Source organism: Squalius cephalus (assembly GCF_949319135.1).
Source record: "Squalius cephalus genome assembly, chromosome: 12".
Classification (NCBI taxonomy): domain Eukaryota; kingdom Metazoa; phylum Chordata; class Actinopteri; order Cypriniformes; family Leuciscidae; genus Squalius; species Squalius cephalus.
The window spans coordinates 29,870,587-29,897,852 of record NC_137133.1 but is presented as its reverse complement, the minus strand read 5'-3'; the positions used below and the strand labels follow the sequence as shown (position 1 = coordinate 29,897,852).

General features: G+C 35.4%; 1 protein-coding gene across 1 annotated transcript; it reads left to right on the top strand.

Moving 5' to 3' along the window:
* Positions 1-310: 310 nt before the first annotated feature.
* Positions 311-26,401, top strand: pex7 (peroxisomal biogenesis factor 7). The gene is made up of 10 exons (XM_079889443.1): positions 311-683; positions 760-817; positions 1,398-1,548; positions 1,637-1,714; positions 3,168-3,276; positions 12,129-12,235; positions 13,396-13,509; positions 15,046-15,101; positions 19,638-19,737; positions 25,295-26,401. Exons 1-10 carry the CDS (start codon positions 578-580, stop codon positions 25,358-25,360), a joined length of 945 nt encoding a protein of 314 aa, XP_079745569.1. The 5' UTR covers positions 311-577; the 3' UTR covers positions 25,361-26,401.
* The last annotated feature ends 865 nt before the right edge of the window (positions 26,402-27,266 follow it).

The window sequence follows — 27,266 nt, the reverse complement described above, 5'->3', positions numbered from 1 at the left end:
AAAATGTTTTAAATTATTAGATGTGTGAAACCTGAAAAGGCAAAAAAAAGTGATCTTTACCAGAGAAATGCTGCCATCTGGTGCGAGATCATTTTAATCTGCAACTTGTTCTAAATTCAGTCACTCGTTTTTTGCAAATACGTGCGAATGGTATTTTACAAATATTTTCTGATCAAGTTCTCATTTTAGAAAACCACCTTGAATAAAAAAGGGAAAATAGCATATTAATGTAAACAATCATAACTACTTAACTAATGACCGAGATGGCGTCATCCTCACCCGACCAATCACAGCTTTGCGTTCTCTACGCAGTCAAAACACGGAAGTAAACATCTGGTACTTGGGTATACACATGTTTGCCATACATTTGAGTGTACCCGGCAAATGCATTAATTTCTTAATCTACTGTTGTATTAATTGTTGGGAATTTATCGAACTTTCGAGTGCTTGGCGTTTTACCAAAAAAAAAAGAAGTTATTATTACATGTGATTACATATTTGATGGACTTTAGAGTCAATAGTACAATGACCTAGGCGCTGTTATTTCTGTATAATATAACGTTAGTTATTAGAGAGTATGAAGTCGTTTAAATCTCCAGGACGTCATGGATATGCGGTGGAGGTTTCACCTTTTGTCGCTTCTACTGTCGCCTGTGCTTCCTCTCAGTATTATGGAATAGCAGGTAATATTAGTTTGCATGACCATGGTTAGATGATATTGACGTAAATGCCAATGAAAACCTCTTTTGTGTCTGTTAGGATGTGGGACACTTCTTGTGCTGGAGCAGAGAGAAGCAGATGTTTCACTTGTGAGGAGGTAATTTGCATTTTTTAGGGAATTAAATAAAGCATCTGCAAATATGTGTGTGTCATAGATCACCAAAACCAAAAGAAACAGACAACAGTTTAGTTTATGTATTTATTTGTTATTGTTTTTTTTTTTTTGTGAAATTATGTTGCTTTACAGTAATGAAAATCACCCCACAAATATTACTGATATACAATTAAAACAGAATTTTACAAATGTACTTTTTCTTTTCTTTTTTTTTTTTTTGCATTAAGAATTTATAATATTGGGGAAGTTTTCGTAATTGTCATGAAAGTAATGTTCCAATGCAGCAAAATCGTATTGGACCTGAAAATGGGTTCTGTTTTCTTTGAGCAAAATATAATGTATTATTATTATCATCATTATTATTATTATTTGTAATTATTCATTAAACATCTAGAATCATTTCTTTGCAGATAACACTTTGTTTTTGTATTATATTTTGAATGCCATTGACATTCATACGTTTTTGAGGCCATTGTAAATCCGTGTAATCTTGCAGTGATATGAGGACAAGTGGAGTCAGTGATGTGACTGATCGTTTACTATCTTTTTGTCTCATGGGCAGTTTTGACTGGAATAACGGCCTCTTCGATGTGACGTGGAGCGAGAACAATGAACATGTGCTGGTGACGGCAGGAGGTGATGGATCTTTGCAGATCTGGGACACGGCCAACCCGCAAGGTCTTCTGCAGGTGCTGAAAGGGCACACACAAGAGGTCAGTTCACACTTTTAACTTCCAAAACAGCATGCTAAAGCTTCCTGCACTTCATAACCTCTAGACTGCAAAACATCTGGCCTTACAGGTGTATTCAGTAGACTGGAGTCAGACACAGGGAGAGAACCTGGTGGTATCAGGGTCTTGGGATCACACGGCAAAAGTGGTAAGTGGAGTTTTATGTCCGGTTGACAGTAATGTCAAAACACACAAGTGTCAGTAATGTTTTTACCATGTGTCACTATTGCTTTGTCTGTAACAGATTGTTTGATATGCACTTTCACTTTACTGAAATGATGAACGATGAATATAAGAATGACAGTGCCACAAATTTACATGAAACACCGCAAGTTATCCTGTCAACTACAACTATAACTGTGTTATCAAAACCATTCCACACATGTAGCGGGGAGTGTTTTAAAGAGAGGGTCAAAACGGGATAGGGAAAATAGCAAATAGCCTATTACTTCTAAATTAGGATGTTTTTTATGTACAAATACAGACCCTTTCCAAAAAATTTGAATATCATGGAAAAGTTTATTTATTTCCATAATTCCATTCAAAACGTTAAACTTCCATAGATTATAGATTCAGGGCTTTGAGAGCAAAATTCAGGATTTGCACCTGCCCACACTGCCAAAAAAAAAAAAAAACCTGGTTCAATGACCATGGTATCACTGTGTAATTACTGTGTGATTTCATGTAATATTCGAATTTTTTGAAATCCTGTTTTCGTGGGTTTTATGAGCTGGAAGCCCAAATTATGTACAAATAAACAACTAAATACTTGAAATCGTTTAAGTTGTGGGCCCTGAATCTATAATCTATGGAAGTTTAACGTTTTGAATGGAATTATGGAAATAAATAAACTTTTCCATGATATTCTAATTTTTTGGAAAGGGTCTGTATTTCTAACATTACAAGTGGACCTCAAAGAACATTAAATTCAATTTACATTTATTTTAAATAAATGCAGTTCATGCAATACAGCAGTATGTATTATAAATTATTTTTCCATGCACATCATTATTATTTAAAAACAAAATACAATCATAATAATTACTATTATTAAAATTAGTATAATAATTAATCATAATAACTTTCCTCCCTCTTGCAGCAACATCTTATCGAAGCTTGTTTCCACCACTTTTTATGCGAGGAAAAAAAGTTAGAATTGTGAGATAAAAAGTACTTTTTTACTTTTATTCTGTGGCGGAACAAGCTTTCATAACATCTCTTTTCTTCTCTAATTACGTGTTTTTCGGTGTGAGTGCAGAACAACCTGTCACAGCAATAGCAAACCACAACAATCCAATTAATTTCCGATGGACAAAATGAAGTCCTCTCCTACAGTTATTTCTTGTTCGAGAAGCCGTTTCACTCAGATATACATCACAAAAGGGAAGAAAAGACAATCGCAACTTCGGTTTCATGCCGCACTAAACAATGCTAAATACAAAAAATTAAATGCAACTAACCATATACTCATGCATTATTGGGATACCAAATTAAACAGATTTGTTTAACCTTTAAAAGAAAGATGAAAACATTCTTTCATGTGCATTGGCGATCAAACATACTGCTTATGATGTTACATGGTTGTCCTGTTTTCCACACAGTGGGATCCGGAGCGATGTCAGTTAGTGAGCTCCCTGCAGGGTCATGAGGGTGTCATATACAGCACCATCTGGTCTCCTTATATCCCAGCATGCTTTGCTTCAGCCTCAGGTAGGATAATGAGCTGTATCTGTTCTCCCATGAAGCTTGGAAGGATTGCTGCTTTCGTTCGGAAAATTGCTGTGTTGGGATGCAGACTAGAAATAATCTAGGGGTGATCAGACATGCATATGCAAGTTTGTGGAACATGTGGTAGAGCAACACCAAAGTAAACCCACACAATGGGTTTGATTCCTAAGGAACTATCAGTACAAGTTACCAGTTCAAGGGTCTTTTTGCTAATTATATTTTGAGAGATGGGAGAGGACTGACAATTTTGATGAGAAGATGAGGTATGGAATCTTGAAACAGTGTTGTTTTACTATCATTAAGAAACTAGTTTTTATTAATAATTAGATTTTTATATGTATATTGGCAATTTTTATTTTAGATACATTTTAGTATTTTTTGTGTTTTTGTCATTTATAAAAAAAATTATGTGTCCATAGTTTTTGTTCATTTTTATTTTATTTTTTGTTATTTTAGTACATCAAATTAAACTAAATGATAATGTTGCCTTGGCAATAGCTGAAAGAAAACAAGTTTGTCTATTTTATTTGATCAGTTAACATTTATTTTATTTCAAGTATTTTATTTATTTTTAGTTATTATAACCTATTATATTATAACCCTAATACCTATGATAACCCTGTCCTAAAACCAAACTGTTAGTAAATTGCTTGTTTGTGTATATGCCCTGTTTTGATTTTGCTGTAATGTTTGGCTCATTAAAATTGCATCGCAGGCGAATTATACACTAGAGAGCAACTTATAAGTTGCAATAAATAAGGAAATACAGTTTGTGTTTTGACACATGTAGCACCATTTCAAAATCTCATTCCCCTCAATATAATTAACAGAAAAAACAAATTGAGGTGCAGACTGAGCTTGTGTTATTTAATTATGTCTAGTAGGCAAATGATTCACCTCATCATGCAGTACTATCATTCACCCCATGAGGTCAGCAGCGAGCTTTCATCATCCTCTTCAGCTCGCTTTTTTTTTCTTTAGTTTTGAATTTTAATTTAATGTGTTAATTTAGTACAATTAATTATGAGGAAAATTGCCCAAAGTAAATGTAGTTAAAGGGATAGTTCACCCAAAAAATGATTGTGATGAAAAAATGATGAATCATTTATTCACTCTCAAGTTTTTCTAAACCTTGAACGAAGTTCTCTCTCCTACTGTTTAGTTACCAACATTCTTTTTAAATGTTTTCCTTTATGTTCAACAGAAGAAAGAAATTCATGCATGTTTAGAACAACCTGAGTGTGAATAAATGTTGGCAGAACTTTCATTTTTGAGTGAAGTATCCCTTTAGCCATGCCCCCTAACATGTATCTAAATTCCCCTGTTTTCTCAACTACAACAAAAAATATTAATATGTGCTTCTTTTTTTATAGATTTAATATGAATTAGTAATCTGCTTTGTGATGTAATACGGATTTTCGCGTGCGCACGAGAAACTCACGCGATACAAATTCCGGTTTGCGTTCAATTTGCGTTCAATTTGCGTCACTGCCATCTCTTACTAAGAAAACAAGAGGATGGATATGGATGCGCATGAATTAATCGAAATCTATTTTAAATTAGGACTTCAGTATAAAGACATTGTTTCAGTTCTTTCATTTCGACACATATATATAATCACTGAGCGACATTTAAAACGCATTTTGAGGTCTAGAAGTCCGTTTACCCGTTTTATTTTCGAGTTTTGATTGATTGGCATGACATGAACTGTCATTCAGACTGACTATAACAACCAGAGAACAGAGAACATCAGAGATATTAAAATACATACTCTTCTGAGTTTTATGATGTAGGCCTTTTTTATTCAAATGTATTAGCCTATAATAAGGATGCGCGCTTGTGCGTGGCACACTCAGTCATGTTGAGAGGGAAACACGCATTATATTATTTGGCTAGTCTTTTCAGAAATAGTGTAAAAGACCTGTAAATAAAATACAACATTAACATTATAAATACTATTAATAACATATGCGTATTTTACTTACCCTTACTGGCTAGCCAAATCCTTAAATGACTGGTATCAGAAAACAACAAGAAATGAAAAATAAGTAACCACTTATAATAAAAAAAAATACATTGTAGCCTATAAAAATAGCCCATTGTGCCCTTTATTACAAACAACCTTTAGCCTATTTTAAACACCAAGCCTAAACGAATTTATTTGATTCAAAACTGAAACTATACCGCAAAGTTGGGTTCGCGCATCTTTCGTTCGGTCCAAAGTTTCCATATTTTCAATGTAACATTTGGATTCGTAGGCTACTTCAGTCGAGTCCTAATATACACGTATAGGCTATCAGCATCTTCACAGCAAGGGAAATTTGGAATAACAGCAAGTAGCCTTGGTGGCGACTGTCGGCACAGCCTTAATTGTACAACAACATACCAATTCAAGCGGAATAACTTTTTATGTGTTTGGTTAACTGCGTTTTAATTTAATAATGAACAGGCTGCGATGTCAAGTTAATGCCAGAAGTGAACCGATGTTGTTAAAGCGCGATGCGCCGGCGCCATCACTTGGATTTGTTCCTCAGCTGGGGAAATAACTTTATACTTTATCGTTTCATACTCTGTCATTCGAAACAGTAAAATGTATATTTTTATTTGTGTACATTCAAAATGACTACAAAATGTCATGCCTTTGAAAAAGAAAGAAAACAACATGATGCGGACGTGTAGAACTTTATCCAAGAGCTGTTGTAAAGCCTATAAACAATCTGTTACAGTAATTTCCTATTATCTATGCAAAAGCTGCTTTGCAACCATATTGTTAAAAGCGCTATATAAATGAATAAAAAAATTCAAACCTTTATCTAAAATTTATATTTTTATATTTTGTATAAATTTAAAACATTGTCTTTTTCAGACTTCTGTGAACACAAAAATATTTTGCAGAATGTTCATTGAACAGTCATCAGCATCCTTTGTCATCATTTGCTTTCATATTTTTCATACAATGGTTGTAAATGGATACTGAGGCTGCCAATGCCTAATATTCTGCTTTTGTGTTCCTCAGAAGAAGTTCCTCCTGGTTTGGAACAAGTGTGAATATTTTCACTTTCTTGTTAACTATCCCTTTAATATTTTGTACTTTTTTATGTTAATATTTTGTTCTCCCCCCCCCCCCCCCCCCCCCCCCTATGTTGGCATACATACATAAATGATACATACATACATACATAATCCGTATTTCCACATCTGTATTAATGACGCTATAACGCAAACCGGAAATTGTAACGCGTGAGCTCGCGAAAGTCCGTATTATTATTTTTTTTGCAAAAGTAAAATAAAAAGTAGTACATCTTACTATAAATAATTTGTGCGACCAAATCATGTTTTGCGCCAGTAGCCTAACTGAAAAAGTTCGTAGCGCAAGTGCTCCGTAGCATAATCATGATTGCTTGTAGCCTACTTTTTTTTTTTTGCTTGTACTCTTCAAAGTGATCTGCACAGGGAACTAACCTTTTCCACTGGTGGCACTTGCGTTACGAACTTTTTCAGTTAGGCTACTGGCGCAAAACATGATTTGGTCGCACAAATTATTTATAGTAAGATGTAGGCTACTTTTTATTTTACTTGCCATCTTTTAAACCACATGCCTTCTTGTTTTCTTTAACATTGGTTGGGATAGATTTACTGCAATAGAAAATACAGTACACAACTGTCTCTACACTTCGCGTGCTTCATACTGTCATTGTGAAGCTTCAATGATTCGTGTTTGAATTGTTTTGACGTAGTTACAAATTTGGACAGTCCTGCAATTGAAGGCCCACAGAATTTACAATACACACAGTGCATTGCTCCATCTTGGTACCTTAACCACTGGTATTCTTCGAGCCACTGGTGTCGAAATTCATATGTCCGTATAGGGGTGTAACGGTTCACAAAATTCATGGTTCGGTTCGATACGATACACTTGTGTCACGGTTCGGTACGTTTTTGATACAGCAAAAAGAAAGAAATGCCAGAGAAATTTCCTTGATTTAATTTTTTTAAATCTTTTTTTTTAATTAAAACTAACATCATAAAGTATATATATATATATATATATATATATATATATATATATATATATATATATATATATTATTATTTTTTATTTTTTATTTATTTTTTTTATTTTTTTTTACTTTGAGCAATTCTGGAGCTATAATTTACTTTTCTTAGGAGCATATTATAAAACAAAACAGCTCCTTGACATGAAATGTAATATTGTAGTAGTTATAAACAAAGGTTTATTTTAGTTCAGATTAACATTTGAGGGCAGCAATTGTATCCATAATGTCAAAATAAAACCGACGTAATGTTAGCCTACTTGAAGGCATTATAGCCTACTATTCCTGCCAAACTTCCATGGTTGCAGTTAGTGTTACTACAGTAAATCCATGGTAAATGTTGCAGATCTGTGGACACTGGATAGTTCATTCATGGCACAATGTTTCTTCCTGGTTTCCACGTCAACGCTGTTTGATCCGTTAATAACGGAGAAATGTGAATGTTTCTCACTAGATCTCGCAGCGATGTTATTACTTCTGTGGCGAATTCAAATGCTTTCTTTACTGGATCTCTTATTAGCGCTGTGTAGTAACAGTGTGGCATGATCACGATCGGCTCGCGCTGCACTGGTCCAAACTGATAAACGGTCCTTCAACCACACTATAACGAGCAGTTTCGTTCCGCTTGCATTACGTTTGCCATTTGATGTTGGGCAATGTTGTGGTCGCGCCGACGTCTCATTATGAGCGCGCTTACATTTGAAATAACGAAATTTTGGTCGGTAGGAAAAATGGTCCAACTGCGTACCTGGAAAATGCAACTGGAAAATGCGTACCGAAAACCGAACCCAACTTGATGTGTTGAATGCTCAGAGCACGTTATAAAACGTATTATTAAAATACACATTTCTGTTTGAATAAATGTTCATAGTAAATCATAGCATATTGCCTAAAATATAAGGTAGGTACAAAAATAATCAGTCATACATTTGCAACCCATTAAAAATTAGGGTCGCAATGGCATTTCAAAAGGTCGCATGCGACCATTTTGGTCGCAGTGTAGTTCCCTGCTGCATGTGTGTGTGTAAGAAGACTCACAAGGGTCTCATGAGCACACATTTTTTCAGATGTATCAGGGACTGATCACTACATTGCAGCTCTAAACCTGCAGGCTTTGCCATCAGAGCACAGGGTTCATCAGCTCCAAACGGCTCTGTTGTGATCTTATCAGCAGCACATTGGGCCTGCAGCACCCACTTACTGCTGATGTGATCTCAGAGTCTCAGTGTCTAAAACAGGGTTCACCAATCTCGGTCCTGGAGGGCCGCTGTCCTGCAGAGTTTAGCTCCAACCAGCTCCAACACACCTGTTTGAAAGTTTCTAGTATGCCTAGTGAGACCTTGATTAGCTGGTTCAGGTGTGTTTAATTGGGGTTGGAGCTAAACTCTGCAGGACATCGGCCCTCCAGGACCGAGATTGGTGAACCCTGGTCTAAAACAAATAGTTCATCTAGAAATGAAAATTGTACCATCATTTTCTCACCCTCACAACGTTGCAAACCTTAATTTATTTATTCAATGGAGCACCAATGGAGATATGCATCAATTTATAATGCATTTTATGCATGAACGGTGACGAGGAGTCAAGCACCCTTTATTGTGCATCAGACATTAAAAACTGGCCCTGAATTCATTCCACGTATGTACACACATGAAGCCCATTTGGTTCCTTGAGAGATCATATGCATAAAATCTCATTCATGTCTTTCATATTGAGTTGAGCCCTCCTCAGGAGCTGAAGTAAGAATATCACACTCCTTTGCTGATGGAGGACCCTTTTCTTTTGCTATTAAATGTTGGCACCATGTGTGTAATGAGATGTGTCTGAAAATCAATACTAAATCCCAGTACCTAATGCCGAATGTGATCATGTGAGAAGCGGTTTCCATTAAATGCCGCCTCAGCAAAGATGTTTAAGTTATATATATGCTGGCTTTTCTCAGCACAGAAACCACTTATGTAAGCAGATAACATAAAGCCAGCATCAGGTTTTCACTTTCCATGTATGTGGCAACTTTCCACAGCTTTCATGCACAGATTTAAGAGGGCCGATTGTGACTCTGAAAGAGTTTATGTATAAACATCAGGCTTGCAGAAAGTTACATTCCTTATGTCTCTTCAGTATGCAAATGCCAAATGCCAAATTGGTATTTTGGTATTTCAGTGTGACCAGTCTTTGTATGGACACTGACGTCAGTACCTCCACATGACTCCATAGCTTTCATTTCTTTGGTGAGACAAAAAATACACAGAATGTGCTAAATCGTACTGTGTGATATAATGTTGACATATTTCATTGTATGAATATTTAAATAAATATCAATAATAAAATTCTCTCTTAATCTTATGATATTTCATATTAGGGTCTAAATCAATTTTATATATATTAAATACATTTTATTAAATGAGATTTGGGGTCAGTCAATTAATAATTTTATTCAGCAAGGACACATTATATATTGATCAAAAGTGATAGTAAAGGCATTTATTTCATTACAAAAGATTTAATAAAAAAAAAAATCTGTTCTTTTGAACTCTTGTATCATGATTTCCACCAAATTATTAAGCAGCACAACTGTTTTCAACATTGATAATAAAAATAAATGTTTCTGCAGCAAATCTGCATATTAGAATGATTTCTGGCGGATCATGTGGCTAATGATGCTGAAAATTCAGCTTTGTCATCACAGGAATAAATTACATTTTAAAATGTAATAATATATATGTACATATTGCTTATATTGAATTGTGTGTATATAGTAGTCTAACTCTTACTTTTAATGTTAATTTAATCTTAATTTCCTAGTTTGTTATGTCATCTGATAATGTATTCAACAGGGCCTACAAGTGCCGCTCTTCTTTGAAGAGACAATTTCAGCACCTCCCTTATCAGAGATTTCACCTCCTCCCACTCAATGCAGTGATAGCAGGAGCCCTGGCTTCTCTGACGGGGATGCCAATGAAATCTTTAATGCAGAACGCTTGCATGCCAACAATCTCAGTAAGAGATCTGTTCCGCTATGATTCAAATAGAAGTGCCTAAAGCAGACCACATATCAAAGTTATTGTTAAACTTGAGCTCATTGAAATATTGACGTAATTAATTTTCCTCAAAACCTTGAAACAATTTGTATTTCCATCTACAAGCTGCCTCCTACACATTGAGGCCTTGTTTGTGATGTTTTCTGACACATTCTCATCAGCTTTTGGAGCTGGAGTGGTGGGGCATTGTGATTTAAAGATCTTAGCTGAGGATTTGAATACATTATTTTCGCACAATATTTGCTGAAAAGGTTTACTCTTTGTTAACATTTTCATAATTTAAAAAATGTAAGATTTTTATGGTGGCTTTTCATATTTTAAAATTAAAGTCTGTATCTGTGACAAGGGTAAAATCATAAAACCTATACATAAAAAGCATTTGAAAAATATCTTTAAAAATAGATGATGTAGGCAAAAGACATAGCAAAGTTTGGTAATGCTATCGAATTACAAAAAGAAAAATCATAATCATATCTATAGGTCCCATATTTTAGATTCTCTGACACTTTTTCCTGATGCTACAATGTTAAAATGGAAAATGGAACCATGTTGCAGTATATCGTGATACAAAAACACTACTCTGTTTAAATCTTCCTACAGTACTTTAAAGTGTTTATGGGATAGGCTTAATTTATTGTGTCTGCGCAGCTCAGGCAGGAACTCCCTGCGGGTCGCACTTCAGAGTGACTTTTATTTATTCCATCAGTTGCAGATCATCAAATCAATAGGGGTTACAATAGTCATTGGCGTAAGTCTCCTGAGATGTAATTAACTAGAGTAGGGCTATTCATTTAAATGGCGATCTATTGGATCGTCAATAAATGCAATGTATTTTGATGCCGTACTTAGGATTGAGACATATTTTTTGAACATATTTACTCCAGACTGGGTTTGTGTGATACCAAGCTAGTGTGTTGCTATTTGAGGTATCATTCATGTTCGTGCTGCAAATGGTACAAGATGAGATGCATACCAAAAATGTTAATACTTTAGGGGTTTGTTCGCAATAATTATAGAGATTCTTTCCTTAGCACACTTTTAAATGGTCACCACAAAATCCAAACTGACAATTCTTATTCTTTATGGAATATTGCAGTATTTATTATAAATGACTTATATGTGCATATCATTTTCTTTTTAATTCATGTGCCCTCATAATCTTTAATCAAAATAGCTTTCCCTCCCTCTTGGATAGAACAATATGGAAGAAAACTTCAGTTTCATCCCAACTTTAAATATTCATTATTGTCTGTGAGCTTTCCAGATATGCTTTAATATCGTTATGATGAGTTTATGTTTAAGCTTCTGCATGATATATAGTTATTTATGTATTTTTGGAACATCCTAGGTTATTCAAAGTGGGACCTGTGGTTTTAGTGATCATATGAAATTTTTTCACCAGGCTGTTAGTACTACATTTATACTTAAAAAGTGAATGATTGGAACTTTTACTGCAAGAAGGTAAGATAAAAGGCGTAAAAAGAGATATGACAAGAGAAATTCCCTTTAGAAATCTGTGGCCTGTGCAGCGTACAGAGGACTGGCCAGTGACATTTCCCTCGTCGCCCTTGCCCTGGGTTCATTCACGCCGAGTGCAAGTGGCCCTTGAAATGAATGTTATGGTTCAGGGGATTCTGCTGAGATCGCAAACTGGGAAATTATATGAGAAATTTTGTGGCTTTTTATAAGATTTAAAGGTCGGACGCTTGAGAATTGATGTTCATCTCTGTTGCTATAGGGGATGGGACACTGCGAGTTTGGGATGTGAAAGCGGGATCCTGCCGGCTGGCCATTCCTGCACACAGGGCGGAAGCGCTCAGCTGTGATTGGTGCAAATACGACCAGGTGAGCATTTCCTCTATTCAGTTCATTGACTGTCTGTGGGCACAAATGGGATTTGAGTTTCAAAACACAGTTTATGATACTATATATATTTAAGTGGAATTGTACCGAAGTGTTTCAGAGCACTTACGGAAGATAGACATAATGATCCTATGCATCTGTTCAGGAATGAGGTATGTTCAAAACGATGTACTGCTATTTCTTCAATTTTCAGAATATACAGGAAATTACTGCACATAGTATGTTCTGTATCCAGAAAAAGTTTTAAAATACTTTTTGAGGAAATTATCAGACAAATGGCACATTAAACAAGATTATGATTACTTTTAAGTATTGAAATAATTTAAAGTATTAACGTAAACTAGTGTTCAAAGCTAGCTACATTTATTTGAAAAACTGTAATATAACTTTTTCTATTTTCTATTCTAATTCTAATTTATTATTTTTTTTACCTTAAATTTATTCCTGTGGTGATGTTGCACTTCAGTGTCACATGATCCTTCAGAAATCATTCTAATATGCTAATTTGGTGCTTAGGGAACATTGCTTATTATTATCAGTGTTGAAATTTATAATTGTTTGTGGAAAGTTTTTTTTCAGGATTTTTTGATTAATAGAAAGCTCAAAGGAACAGCATTTATTTGAAATACAACTTCTTTGTAACATTGAATGCCTTTACTGTCACTTTTGATTAATTTAAAGGTATAGTGGAGGATCTTTCTGAATTTTAGATAAGACTAAATTGTGGAATTTTTAATTTCCTCTCCACTTTTTGAATAAGTTTGATTGATTCACCAGAATGATTGACAATTAGGAGGACCAATAGTATAGGTGATCCACCCGGAAGTAAAAAATCCTCCATTATACCTTTAATGTTCCCTTGCTGTAATAAATTAATAAGTATTGATATCTTTAAAAAATCTTAGTGACTCCAAGCTTGTGTATTTTACTAGATACCACTGACTAAATTAAGCATGTAATGTAGTGGAGTCATGTGACCAACAATGTAGCGTACTGTGTACTGCACATACTATTTATAAAAAAACATAGTATGCTGTATAAATTAAATGGTGTGCAGTAGTGTTTAATTCCATTCATATTGTCTTTAAATTATATAACAAGATCTGAAATTACATTTTCTCTCATTTCTATTCGGTTCTTAGAATGTTCTGGTCACTGGAGCCGTGGACTGCAGTCTCCGAGTGTGGGACTTACGGAACATCCGAAATCCTCTAGCTCAAATGATGGGCCATTCTTACGCCATCCGCAGAGTAAAGGTATTTCTAGTTGACTGGCCAACTAATTTTTAGTGTTTTAGTTCAAAAGCTGGTCTTAATTTCTTCCAGAAGAGTGTCTTGAATCATGTGATTTCAAGGGTCATGCAAACTTTGTGTAAAGGGGGTAACATCACAAAACAGTTTGAAATATTCCGCTGGATAAAGGATGAAGAATCTTACTACATCTGCGTTCAATGTTACATTAGTTTGGTCATTGCTTTGACTTAAATTAACTTAACAAGTCTGTTGAACATTAATGAGGCTTGCTGCAGCTTCTATCTGTGTGAAACTCAAAGCGTATTTCTGTACTGTATGTGACAGCTATGGATTTCCGTATATAAACAGATTATCTTTAGGGATCTGTGTAATTGATTTGGAGAAAATGTGAGCGCGTGAGTGTTCAAACAGTCAGCAATTATGTCGATTAAAGAGTTCAGTGCACTTTGCACCTGACCAGCCTGCTGCAAAACCTGTGAACAAAACATACGCAAATAGTCCTTCCATCTGATTTTATGCCCCTTGAGGATCCTTGTATCTCCAAATGGAGCTGTGGGAATAAAACCCACTTTTGACTGTGGGAATAAAACTCACTTTTCACAGACAGCTGGGTCAGGGTGAAATCACAAGCTGTTTCAAGTTAATGGTTTTGCTCTCAGCTTTCAGGTAATGTTGAAATGTGTGAAATAAGGAGCTACGAACACAGAGTTTCGCTATTACACTGGGAATAGAGGAGGGCTGTGAAGCATGAGATTGTATGTTGCTGAATATAATGATATCAAATAGCTTTTAAATGAACACTTTTTATATTATTGTTATGTCATCTTATACTGTATCAGTGATGAAGAGGTTCATTCCTTGTCTTTCACATTTACTGTTCTGCAGATTATCAAAAAACTCTTCCTGTAGGGTAATGACAATATTTGTGATGTGAATATAGATATAAGATCTCCAAGACCTAAGTTGATCAAATCATTTTAGCTTGCTAGCAAGGACAGTAAGGGCCGTGGCTCACTACACATTGGTACACTGATGACTCTGTTTCCGACCACAGGACAATGTCCTCATTGTACAACATCCCCACTGGTATTTATGAGAACTGATATCTTTCTGACATTATTTGTTTGTTATTTAAAATACATTATAAATACTTGCTTGTTACATAAACTTTATAAGCTGCAAATGAACTATAAATGTTAGCTAGATTATGTTCATTAGTTCATTACCTGTCTAGCGATGTGTTTATGCTGAAATATTATTAAATATTGGTTTGTATTTTAATAACATCATCATTATGTGTAGTGGGTTGGCTCACGTGATTTTTGTTTCGTGCTTCAAAACTTCTATTTAAGGGAACAAGGGAACAGATTTTTTGTTGTTTATACTATCTACCAAATGATGAAAGGATTTGGGCCACATTAAATATTGCATTTTAATGTAGTGTTCATTGATAAAGATATCAGCATACACATCAATTGATTTTTTTTTTGTCCAGCAGCCACTGTATTAATTCTTCTTTCATTTGTCCATCCTTTCTAGTTCTGCCCATTTTACAAGACCGTCCTCGCATCCTGCTCATATGATTTCACAGTCAGGTAAGCCAAATGTTTGACCACAGATGCATCTGTTCTGTTCTTCTGATTATCAACACAACAGCATGTTTGCTACTTTTTATGTACAGTTCTATAAACCTAGTGCAAAATTGTCCTAGCGAATTGGAGGACTGGAACTAACTCTTGTATGATTGGATGAATTAAACTCAGCCACAATGAGTCAATTTTTAGATATGTCATTGTTCTCTCTCTTTCCTGTGAGAGTTTCCTTCCTTCACAAAGAAATTACATCTGTTTACAATCTTACACTGATCACTTCAAGAAAATTAAATGATCAATTAGCAACAGAAATCAAATTATTGAGATTTTTTTTTACTGAAATGATGTGTCTTCCATCAAAAACACAGAAAGATTTCTAAAGAACCTTCCCACAGTTTTCCATTAATTATTCAAATCTACTCGTCCATGTTGAGGACAGATGATCTTTCCTAGTGGCCTTTGGATGAATGGTGAAGTCTGCATTGCTGGCACGGTTGCAGAAGAACTGATCCCTTTGCCATCAAACGGGGTTGTAAAAGCCATTGATTTCATTTCAGGGTAGACTGTTTTATTTCCTTTTGCAGTGGGTTTATTCTGTTTGTGCATGGTTGTGTTTTTATTGAGCGTGGAGATTATTGCGTTTTTGCACTGGGAGAATGATCATTAATAGGACCGTCAAGGACGTATCAGCAGAAATCACGGTTGTAAAGCAAAAGCCAATTTTTGGGTTCATTATTTCCAAGATTGCTGGCTGCCTAGTAGCTGCAATTTGATAAAGGAACCACAAATTAGTTTTATACAAATATACCCTCAGTCTTAATAACCGTTAATTGTGATAAAGTCTGATGGATATTTTTAGGCCTTTGAAGAACATACTAATTATAATACTATAGTTAACAGAAGACTGACATTGCATTTCATGATTTGTATGCCTTTATGCTCCTGTCAGACATCTAGTAATGTTCCAGGTTCAATGAAGCTCTACCACATAATTTGTATAATTTAGATAACACTTTTTTGTAGAAAAATTAAGTGCTTTAACAAAAATACTGCTACACATTTCTGTTTTTTTTTTTGGGGTATACTAAGGGACATGTGACTGTTGTAATTGATAGCCTGTTAATAACTCGTTTTGAAAACTGAAAATTGCATTCCTTAGATAGTCTTGTTCTGTTGTGAGAGCCCCGTTGTTGTCCCTAAAAAGTGACAACTGATCTTTGCCGTGGCTGTTAGAGAAAGACTGCAGAGAGCACTTTATCTGGGCTGACAAGCTTTTAAAATGAGAATTGACTTGCACATTGAGCAGTGGTCTTATTAGAGGCGAGTTTGATTTTCCTTCCAGTCACCTTATTGTTTAAACATTGTTTATCTAAGCCTGGAGCCGGCCAATCTGTAAATAAACACTGCGAATTTGTGTAGTACGATAATCTAAACCTTTTTATACCACCCAGTTCCCTAGTAAAAACAAAAGAAAGAAACCTGTATTCAATTATTCATGCATCCAAAAAGCTGATATAATGGTAATAAATGTATGTTTATGTGTGTGGTGGGGAGAGTCTGTATGCTAAAATTCAGTTAACATCTATCTATATATATATTTGCAAATCTGCAGATTTGACGGCTACACATTCATGATGTGAATCTCCCGTTCCAGCACAACCCAAAGGTGCTTTATTGGATTGAGATCTGGTGACTGTGGAGCCCATTTGAGGATAGTGAAATCACTAGCATGTGCTAATTTGAGCTTTGTGCTTTATCCTGATGGAAGTAGTAGGTACATGATTCTGGGATGGACATGATTAGCATCAATACTCAGCTAGGCTGTGATGTTTGAATTATGCTCAGTTGGTACTAAGGGGCCCAAAGTGTGCCAAGAAAATATCCCCAACAAAATTACACCACCAGCAGGGTCAGGTGGGATGGATCCATGCTATTATGTTATTTACGCCAAATTCTGACTCGACCATCTGAAAGTCACAGCAGAAATCAAGACTCATCAGACCAGGCAACGTTTTTCCAATCTTCTATTGTCCAATTTTGGTGAGCCTGTGTGAATTGTGTCCTCAGTTTCCTGTTCTCATCTGACAGAAGTGTCACCGGTGTGTCTTCTGCTGCCGTAGCTCTTCTGCTTCAAGATTTGATGTGTTGTTTGTTCAGAGATGCTCTTCTGCAGACCTCAGTTGTAACGGGTTATTTGAGTTGGGGCCGGCTAACACAGAACGCGTATTTCCATTCTACTGCGCTACTTTTCTATTGTTTCTTTATATAAACACATATAAGCCATACGTGTTTGACCATTGCGCTTGCATCTCTTGTCTTTTGCAGTGGAAAAATCGAAAAAATCGAATATTTGTTGCAATTCATCTCATTTATGATCAGATTTTCCATAAAATTGCTGTCAGTGTGAATGGCCATATACAAATTGCACAAGGAGCTATATTAGTATTACTGTACCTAAATTGAAAATTTTATATTTGTTAAACTTTTAGTTTGTTATTTTCTCAGTTCATTTAAGATTAATTATAGCTAATTTGCTTTAGAACTGGTATTTGTGGTTTTGCTTTCATAGAAATCAATTCTAATTATTACAGGAAATTTGCTATTTGAATAGGAAAGGCACTCATACTTGACCAAGGTGTCATTTAATTAGTTTTACATTCAGAGTAAACTGTGATGATACCGACCGTGAGGTAATTACCAGAAGTGATTTCCGCAGGAGGAACAGAACAACGTGAATCTTTTTTGTTCCCTTGCATTAAAGAGAAATGTGTGTTTATTTAAATACAAAGCCTTTTTGAAGGGTTTGTGTTCAAAAGAACATGTGAGCCACCTGCTGCCACACACACCTAGCTGTTTACTTAACCCAGTCTCTTTTAGATCTGTCAGGTTTACGGGAGATAAGGTGTCCTCTTTCATACATGACAGCTGGCTTTTCTGAGTTGCTATGATGGCAGTTGCTAATACGGGGTGCTCTACAGAAGGAAAATTGTCTTTCTGTGTGTTATTTAACAACTAATTAGGCTGGGATATTGGTTTCGCTGTATTGTTCTCTGCTTTTTTCTTTCTTTCAATGACAACAGTTTGTTTAGGTTGATGCATTGCTTTAAATGAAGTACGACAGATATCAGTGTTCTGAATATCAAACTACAAAATAAACAAAATAAGAGATTACGATTTCCCGTTGATTCTGAATAGACATCTAAACTAAATAACGTTCTGAAAAAATGTTAATTACTGCAGTCTATATAAAAAATATTTAATTAATTTGAATTATTAGCTTTTTTTTTTAAATCAGTTTGAATGAATGATTCAATGACTCACTCATAAAGAGTTTCATTACTGGATGAATCTAGCCTGGCTAACGTCAGACCTCTTCTCATTGAGACGTGGTCTGGGAACCACATGTTCATTTTCTCGTATTTGAGGCGTGGTTTACGAATGCCCAGAGCCGTTTATTGGGCGCTACGAATGTCTATCAAATGCGCCTGCACGTAGCTCATAGCCAATCGTTTCAATTATACCAGATGACGTATGTAGAGCGACAGAAATTCGACGAGAAAGAAGATGAAATAAACTTGCGTTCTAAACTACTTAGAACACTATCTACGGCTGCATCGAAAGGTAACTTCGCGTCTGATACCATGTTGGATCCATAGATATAAACAAACTGCTTCGGTGTGTCGCATAGACGTCGTCATCGTCTTGCTGCTCCCTCCCCGTTCTGTGATTGGTTCCCTTTTTGAGGGGAAAATCTGGTCCATGGTATCCAGGCTGCCTAGCAGCGTGAATAAAATCGCACTGCGTGCAAGGCAGCATGGGGAAACCCAGGCTAGGATGAATCAGTGTTTTTTGAACAAATCTCTTGAATGAATAATTCAATGACAAATACATAGTCACATGTTGCCACCTACTGGTGTAACGATGTAATTGATGCTATCTTTATTTGAAGCGTCGAGTTACTCTCAAAAGGTGATTTAATCTATACTGAACGCCACCATAAACATCAGTATTTATATCCGAGCTATAAACTTTTATCCCAGCACTTCTGTGATCATTTGAATTATTGTTACACAGAAATAATGATACTGTGTGGCTATTTTATACCTGACAACTGCAGGCAGCCCCAATGCAGATTTGGATGTTCGCTGTGATCGTATCTCTCAAAGGTTTAATAGACATCTAGCCGAATCAATGCTTGGGTGTTTGAATCGAGATTGCGATCTTTTAACGATTAATTGTGCAACTCTATGTAGTTGTATTTAATTTGGATTTGGTCATCTGCATTTTTCTGCAATGACTGTGGGTGAAAATCTGTGCTTATAAATAATATCCTTCACTTCTGCTCTATGGCAATGTTAGTATTAATGCCTGCCTAATGTTTTCTTTTAGACAGGGAGTTTTTTTCCAGAGAGGTGATTTAATTACATTTGCTGAATGGATCAGTCGGGGCCTGGTGAGCCAGGGCTGCGTCAGGGCTTTCAGAAAAGACAAACGGCCGTTCAATTAGCATGATTGCCTTCTGCTGCTCTGCGTCCACAGATTCTGGGACTACTCCAAGAACCAGCCACTGCTGGAGACACTGGAGCACCACTCAGAGTTCGTGTGTGGCCTGGATTTCAACCTGCACATCCCCAACCAGGTAAACTCACCAAAACACACTACTGTGGGGCAACACTTATTGACTTCAGTCTTCACTATAGTGCTCATATACTGTAGGCAACTTGAGTTCAAATCCAGTTTAGCTCCCATTTCCATTCCACCTAATCCAGACGTATCCTCCCATGCTCTCCTTTCAATAAGTGGCAAAAAGGAAATTAATATTAGGAGAAAGTTCAGTAAACCAGCAAAAAGGCTCCAAGCAATCCTTGGACTGTAAGCTTAAGTAGTCCAAAAATGGCACATTGTAATACAAAAAAAATGCCGCGTAAAAAAAATTTTGTGCAAAAAATGTATGTGCATTTTAAGTGATCAAAAAATTGTTTCATAACTTGTCATCACATGTATTACAATGATCTATTAAAATATATGTTGTGAAATATTGCTGATTATTGACAAATTTTGGTATATTATATTAATTTATATAATATAAATGAAAGTGAAATATAATTTGTCTGCGTGTTCATTTAGTTGTTGGACTAAATTGTTATTTTATTTTTTTTTTATCTTTTTAAAAAATATAGATTTTATATATATATTATATATATATATATATATATATATATATATATATATATATATATATATATATATATATATATATATTAGTTTTAAAAAAAATGACATACAAAAAATCTACTTGAATCTCCAGTGGGTGTTAGTTTAAAATGTATAGTACTTCTGATCAAATAAAAAAAATTAGCCATTTCAGAGCAAATACATAAAAATAAGTTATATATCAAATATCATCAAAAGGCTGAACAATATTGAGATCTGCTTGTTTAATACTATATCTTACAGTCTTGCTTTCTGTGATCTTTTGTGACAAAAAAGTATGTTTAAAAATATTTTAAAAAATAGAAAAGATTTCAATTGTAATAATATTTCACAATATTACTGTTTTTCTGCATTTTTAGCCATCTCAGAGCAAACACATAAAATATAAGTTATATATCATATATTTCCAAAATGCTGAACAATATCTTTAGGCTATATCATTTTGCAAAACCTGCAATTTAATGACATCTGTTCTGATGGACCAGTAATTGAGAAACTTAAATCAATATTTCCATGACTCCATCTGCAGCTATTACTTTTTATTAACCCTCACTGTACAGCCTGGTCTGTTGACCTCACTTCAACTGAGATGTCTTGTCTGTTGCGGAAAACATTCATCCGTGGAGAGGTTCTATGCCATGCGCACATAGAATCGGTCACGTACAGTAACTGAGCACTCAGCTCATTGAGATGTGGGCCGCTGTCCTCTGGGGAGCTGGTCCTGTCTGACTTCAGCACTCACAGTGATGAATAAAAGTCAGAGCAGTCAATGAGCCATCACTGAGCTGACACGAGATGTCTGCAGCAAACCTCTCCTCAGCTCCACCGTGACATTTTTCTCAGATTTAACATTGAAGCTCTTGTGAACTATAAGTCACCTCAGACCCTCTTTGAAGCCTGTAAATATAAAGGTCTTTCCATCTGTTTACATGGAGCATGATGCATTAGATTTGTTTGATTGATTTTCAATTAATTTTATGCAGTCAAGAGAAATAAGTCATAAGGTAATTTAATTTTATGCAGTACTGGAAAGTAAGCTGTTATATATCTAACTGAAAATGCATTGTGTCACCTAATATTTGCGTGTTCAGTGTATTTTTGTGTTGATTAGAGTATTCTGTCAAATGTTTGGGGTAAGAATTGTCTTTTGGAAGAAAAAAAGAATACTTTTATTACACTAGAAGCTTTAAGTTAATAAAATGTGACAAAGACATTTATAATGTAACAATAGATTTCTAATTCAAATAAATTCTGTTCTTTTGAACTTTCTGTTCATCAAAGAATCGTGAAAAATGTATCACGGTTTCCAAAGATTTCAACAATGATAATAATAAGAAATGTTTCTTTAGCACAAAATCAGCACATTATAATTATTTCTGAAAGATCATGTGACACTAAAGACTGGAGTAATGATTCCCAGGAATAAATTGCATTAATACATTCAATTAAAATACAAAACAGTTATCTTAATATTTCACAATGTTATTGTTTTTACTGTATTTTGATCAAATAAATGCAACCTTCACCAAGGCATAAGAGACTTCTTTTTTTACATTATTTATATATATATATATATATATATATACAGTGTTATGCATAAGTTTAAACACCCATGCTAAAGTTGACTAAAAAGAGGAATAAAAAATCATCTTTTGGAAATTGAACTTAATGCCTTAATTAAAAAAATTAGGAAAAATCCAACCTTTAAGGACACCAATTTTCTTTGTGAATGAATAATGTATCGTAAATAAATAAATGTTCTTCCTTAAAATACAGGGTGCATAAGTTTGGACACCCCTATGTTAAATTCCCATAGAGGCAGGCAGATTTTTATTTTTAAAGGCCAGTTACTTCATGGATCCAGGATACTATGCATCCTGATAGAGTTCCCTTGGCCTTTGGAATTAAAATAGCCCCACATCATCACATAGCCTTCACCATACCTAGAGATTGGCATGGTTTTATTTCAGTTAGCCTAATAGCTGGTTTGATTTGCATTGAGAGATGATCTTATGGAAAGTAATCCATGCCAATCTCTAGGTATGGTGAAGGCTATGTGATGATGTGGGGCTATTTTAATTCCAAAGGCCAAGGGAACTTTATCAGGATGCATAGTATCCTGGATGGCATACTGAATTGGTGTCCTTAAAGGTTGGATTTTTCCTATTTTTTTAATTAAGGCATTAAGTTAAATTTCCAAAAGATGATTTTTTATTCCTCTTTTTAGTCAACTTTAGCATGGGTGTCTAAACTTATGCATAGCACTGTGTATATATATATATATATATATATATATATTTTTTTTTTTTTTTTTTTTTTTTTATATTTTAATTTTAAATAAATAAATAAAAGTTTACTTTATTTGATTACTTAATTTCTGTAGTTTTTTTTATCACAATCCACATCTCGGGTTTGAGCTTCTGTTTCAAGGCCTAAAGATTCCTTTTTGCGCTGTCGAAGCATCCTGAAAGTTATTTACATTATTTTCAGGATATAATGGCTTTGCCATTACCCTCACATCTCATTTTGGTAATGTAGAGTTTACTGTCAATCAGAATGCAAATTTGGGAAGCTTTTAAGCTCACTTAGATGTCTTGCCCATTTTGTGAGTTTCTTACAAGACGTGATGAGTCTCTTATACTAATAGCGCGCAACTAGAGAAATCACAAAAAAATGGACCGCAGTGTGTCAGCAAAATTGCAGGATTGGAAAATTCTGTATGTATGGGTTCTCTCTTATTGTTAGTTCGGCGTGGGGCGTAAGTGCAGCTGTTGGCAGGCTACAGGTGGTGTGGGTTGTTCCTGCAAGACGAGGGCAAGAACTGTGAAGAGCTTTTTCTACCGCAGCCTCCCTGTTCTCTGCCAACCGTACACACAAACGCACGCACACACCTCGTGCTGCTCGTAGGTGCTGTCAAGGCCAATATCCAAACCCACAAATCAGTCTGAGCCATTGTTAAATACTCACGCATATACATTTTTAACACGACCAGTGTCCTTTACTGGCTAACCAGGCCTGATTATAGGTCAATTTCAGTTATTTCAAATAGCTGATATATCAGTCTATCAAAAGTTTATGCACATACTTAGACTTCTCATGGAAAATATGGTTACTATACTCATACCTTACTATATTCATATCAGGTTGATTGATCACCTCTGCTCAGATTTGCTCTCCGCACTGAACATCTGTAGTTTGAACAAAGTGAAGTATAATTATACTGTAAGCGGTTCTTGAGAAAAAGCCCCGCTCCACCTTCATCTACACCCACAGCAGGTGATGCATCATACTTTGTACCTTTTGACAAGGAGCTAGAATGTTTCTGCCAAAGAGGACATGCATTCTGTGCTCAGATATTGTTCCTCAGATGAGAAGAACGGAGCTCTGAATCACATTCTTGCTCTCTTGCCTCCAGTTATATTGAACGTTGTGTTATCAGCTGACCACCCGTTCACTCCTCGCGCCTGCTCCGCCTCACTCTCTGCATCTGGTTTTTCTGCACTGTGGGCTGCTCTCTGGCACTCGGTCTCTGTTGTACATTTTGCAGTTAAGTAATTAATGAAGGACTTTTTTCCCTCAATGGGTGAGTCACAGGCTTTCTGCTGGAGCGCTCTGGAGTAATGAGACACGGAGAAAAGGACTGCAATAAAGGGAGCGGAACTTTGCTTTGGCATCACTATATCACTTTCATATTGTCATAGGACACACTGTGCCTTCTATTCTATTCCTTAAAATCTATTCCAGTCCATTCTATTCTAGTCCAGGGAATAGTTAGAGAGTTGAAATAATAATAATAATCACAAGTTTATGTCCATGTTATGTCAGCTGCCCTTATTAAATTTGTCTTGATATTTCTATTACGATTTGTCATGAGGAAAACATAACAGAGGTTCTTTGTTGAGTTGTACATGGTACGGTAGCAATTTTTTGTGCACTTGTATTCCTTACATGCTCAAAAGGAGAGGCTTTAAAAAGTCTTTGAAGCAGAATCAAAAGAAACAAACCATTCCAAGCAAATCATTGTCTGAACATCATTATTGTGCATTTCAGTAAAGCAGCATGTGCATAGAAATCCCTTTGTTTCTCAATATCATGGGTGCTCTCTCTCTCTCTCTCGCTCTCTCTCTCTCCCTCTCCCTCTTCCCTCTACCTGATGTCCATTTGTAATATTAGTAAAGTTTGTTGAGCTACAGTGATCATTTTTCAATGTTATTTTCAAGCACTTTTATCTAAAAAGATAAAGAATTTCAGAAGTTCTCATGAAATTACCCTTTTAAATTTGTAACCAGTTATGCAGTACCAACATACCAGCATCCATCTTAAAACCTCAAGTCCAGATATTACATCCACAGACATCCATGTCACAAAGTGAAATATTAGCATAATGCCCGTCCAAAAGCAAAATAGCTTTTGCTCTCAAAGGTTCAGATTTATTAATAAAGCTGTTCCAGTACAATCTAAATGTTTGCTTATGCACAGTTCATTTTACAGAGGACATCTTCCTGAACCTAGAAGAGTACACAAAAGACTACTTATCACTGTCAAATGTTCTGCTCAAGTCGTGCTTGCAAAGTTGGTTCCGACAGATCATCCGCATTTTTAGAATCCAAATCAGGCTCTAAATGCCTTGGAAGGGCTTTGTAGAAATCAGCGCGTTTCAGATAGATTGGGAATAGAGGAGCTGCAATAATGTACAGCATGTGAAAAATAATGTGTTTTTTGAACGTTAAAGCATGTTAACCTTTTATATTACACCTTATAATCAAATCAATGAAATACCTAGTTCTGTCATGAAATATTTTGGAGGCCATGAAAATTTTGTGAAAATAATCAAAAATGCTGGTGGTGGCTGGCAACTTTCATTTTTTAACGTTTTTAACGGGGAGAGAGTTAATGTCCTTAGTTAATTATCAGATTTTTTACATTACATGGATGCCATTCTAATTGTGTGACTTCCCTTTTTTTTCTTTTCTTTTTTACAGGTTGTGGACTGCTCTTGGGATGAGACTGTAAAAGTCTTCACCCCTTCATGCCTGGCCGCCCAGTAGGAGTTGATGCACCAGAAAGATGGGTCCGCAGCGCACGGGGGAGTCACGGCTCTGTTTTAATCACAGGTGCAGAGTTTGCCAAGATTTCACTGCGGTTTTCCTAATGACGCTATTAAAGGAGAACCCGTGGGACGGATCAGGATCATTGCATCGGGAGCGCAGTACAGAGGACGGGGAATCTCGTGCTGTCACCGAGTGTGAAAACTGCTCGCTTTTTGGAGTGTAATGTTATTATAGTGTTTCTTAAGTGTAAAATCAAACTAAGTGAGTTTACCTTGAACAGTGAGTGCCTTATTGTTGTCTAAAGCTAAATTATGTAGTACGTATTTTTGTTCCCTACCGGATTGTTTCCAGTTTGTTAAACTGATATTAATAAATCAATGCAATTTTTCATTCTCAATCAAATGAGATTGAATCATACTCAAGTCAAATGATGAGCCTGGTTTGTTAAAAATCTTATTCATATTTTTATTATTGCTTCCAGCACTGTGTTCAGTTTAGATTGCAGCAGACAAATAGGTGAATATCATATCAAAGTTTGAGACACATAGTGAATATTGTTTGATATATTTTACTTGGGGCAAAATTTAGGAATACAAATGCCAAGTATACAAGCATTTAGAGGTGTAACAGTGATATAGTGTTAAGAAAAAAAGTAATGTAGCGGTAACATGTTATCAAGTAATACTATGGTACTTTAGTATATACCATGAGTATCATATTCATGTATAAATTTTGGGTAACACTTTATTTTATAGTGTCTTTGTTACATATAGTTACTGTAGTAATAACTATAAATTGTGCATAATTACATGCAACTAACCCTAAACCAACCCATTTTCCTAACCCTAGTAAGTACATGTAGTTCATTAATATTACTCAGTACTTAAATGCATAATTAAACTGTAACAAGCACACCTTAAAATAAAGTGTAACCAAATTTTGTAGCATTTTATCAAGTTTTTTAATTTTTTTTACAACCTTTTACAACTACACTACAGACCAAAGCGCTATATAGTATATAAAGATACAGTTGATATTAAAAAAAGAAAACATCAAATATAACAATAAAAAAGCTCCAAATATCAATAATTAAAATCCAGAGAAAACAAGTTTTCATTTGAGATTTAAATATTTCAATGGAGAAAACGCATCTGATGTCAGGCATTCCACAACCTCGATCTGAAAACAGAAAAAGCCCAATCCCCTTTATTCTTCAAGTGAGTTTTGGGCTTCAACAATAAAAGACAGTGTACTGTAAGTTGTATAGTGGCTGTCAAGGATTTTCCAATGGCTTGTCGTTATCCAAATGACCTTGAATGGCCAGAACTGATATGAAGCCTTTGAAATTGTAAACAGAAAGTTTTGAAGCTCAAACTGTGACTTTAGATATTGCTTCCATGTTCAGAGCTTAAGCTGGTGTGGCAATTATATAAACACTTTCAGGGAGTTTGACTATACAGAACATTTTAGACACGCAATCTGTTCTCGTACAGCCAAACAACCTTTCTTGAACTTAATATAAAAAAAGACACAATTTTTTTTTTTAACCCACTTAATTAAAGGTTTAGTCCTTAGGCAAACTCGATATCTTCCCGAGCGTCCCTGTAATCTAACCTTTATATTGACAAAAAAGTTTTAAAACCCAGGTGAAATGCCTGTATAGCCTGTATAGATAAAAAAAAAAAAAAGTTTTATTTGGGGGGGTTAAAAGCCCACTGAAGTGCCTTGAAACACATAGGGCCCTATTTTAACGATCTGAAACGCAAGTGTCAAAGCGCAAAGCGCAAGTAACTTTGTGGGCGGGTCTTGGCGCTGTTGCTATTTTCCCGGCGGGATAAATGACTCTTGCGCCCGGCGCAAATCTAAAATGGGTTGGTCTGAAGTAGCTTCATTATTCATAGGT